We start from the raw sequence: 1,078 nt of genomic DNA on the forward strand, positions 1-1,078 counted from the left end.
TCAGGCCCCGTGGCTACCCGCACACTGGGCCTCAGGCCCCGTGGCTAACCACACACTGGGCCTCCTGCCTCTCGTTGGGAGTGACACCACAGCCTCACAGAGAGAGGCTTCTATGTGTCGAAGCTGGCCGCGCTGCACCCCAAACAAGCCGTTGTCGCATTGAGCTGGCGCGCTAGAGATTTACCAAGTCGGCAAGTGGTGAGAGGTACATGGTGATAGTGAAAGCACTGCACAGGAAGCCCAGCTGGTTCATACGGAGGTCTGTGTCTGACACCAACATCGCAAAGTAGCAATAGACTGTCCCCAGAACTGCTCCAGCCAGGACAACTTTGGTCATCACCTGAAACTGTGATAGGATCACAAAAAAGACATTTTAGAAAACGTGGGAACTACATTTAGTTTGGCCTTAGGGTTTATGACACGGTTAGTCCATAATTTGACACTTGACCCCTATCCCCATTGCCACCTGAGGCCTTTCTCCCATGATCCTTTGCCCCATGACCTATCTGGACACAGCAAATGATCAGTGCCCACCTTGGCTTAGACATTTCGAGGTGGGCCTAAGGGACATTCACCTCAGAGACCAGAGGTTGTGGGTTCATGAGGGAGCGGGCGCTGTCGGAGGGTCGGCGCCGAGGGAGCGGGCGCTGTCGGAGGGTAGGCAGCGAGGGAGCGGGCACTGCTGGAGGGTCGACGCCGAGGGAGCGGGCGCCGTAGGAGGGTCAGCGCTGAGGGAGCAGGCGCTGTCGGAGGGTCAGTGCTGAGGGAGCGGGCGCTGTCGGAGGGTCAGCGCCGAGGGAGCGGGACGTATGTACCCACTTTCTTCCAGGTAACACTCAGTTTTGGGAAGATGGTAACCCATTGGTGAGGTCACTGGGTATGTAATCTGGAGGCTAATGCTGGGGGGGGGGGGGGGCGGGGGTGTGGGTTTGGGTCCCGAATTGGAGTCGGTGGGGTGTTGGGAAGTAATTCTTACCCGTGCTGGGCCTACACGTGACTCCAGACCCCATGATGGGGTGTGACTCTCTAAAAGCGAGACTCTCAGCTCGAGGGGCAATTAGGGACGAGAGACCGATGG

At 58.0% G+C, this 1,078-nt stretch overlaps 1 protein-coding gene across 1 annotated transcript in view; it reads right to left on the reverse strand.

Annotated features, from left to right (window-relative positions):
• The window catches only part of slc50a1 (solute carrier family 50 member 1), a 4,031-nt gene that overhangs the window by 2,667 nt on the left and 286 nt on the right, over positions 1-1,078 (reverse strand). The window contains exon 2 of the mRNA XM_048594473.1: positions 185-346. Coding sequence (XP_048450430.1) covers positions 185-346 — 162 coding nt within the window. The remainder of the gene's footprint in view (positions 1-184; positions 347-1,078) is intronic.

Source organism: Rhincodon typus, unplaced genomic scaffold (genome assembly GCF_021869965.1).
Source record: "Rhincodon typus isolate 14 unplaced genomic scaffold, sRhiTyp1.1 hic_rhity00009876, whole genome shotgun sequence".
Classification (NCBI taxonomy): Eukaryota; Metazoa; Chordata; class Chondrichthyes; order Orectolobiformes; family Rhincodontidae; genus Rhincodon; species Rhincodon typus.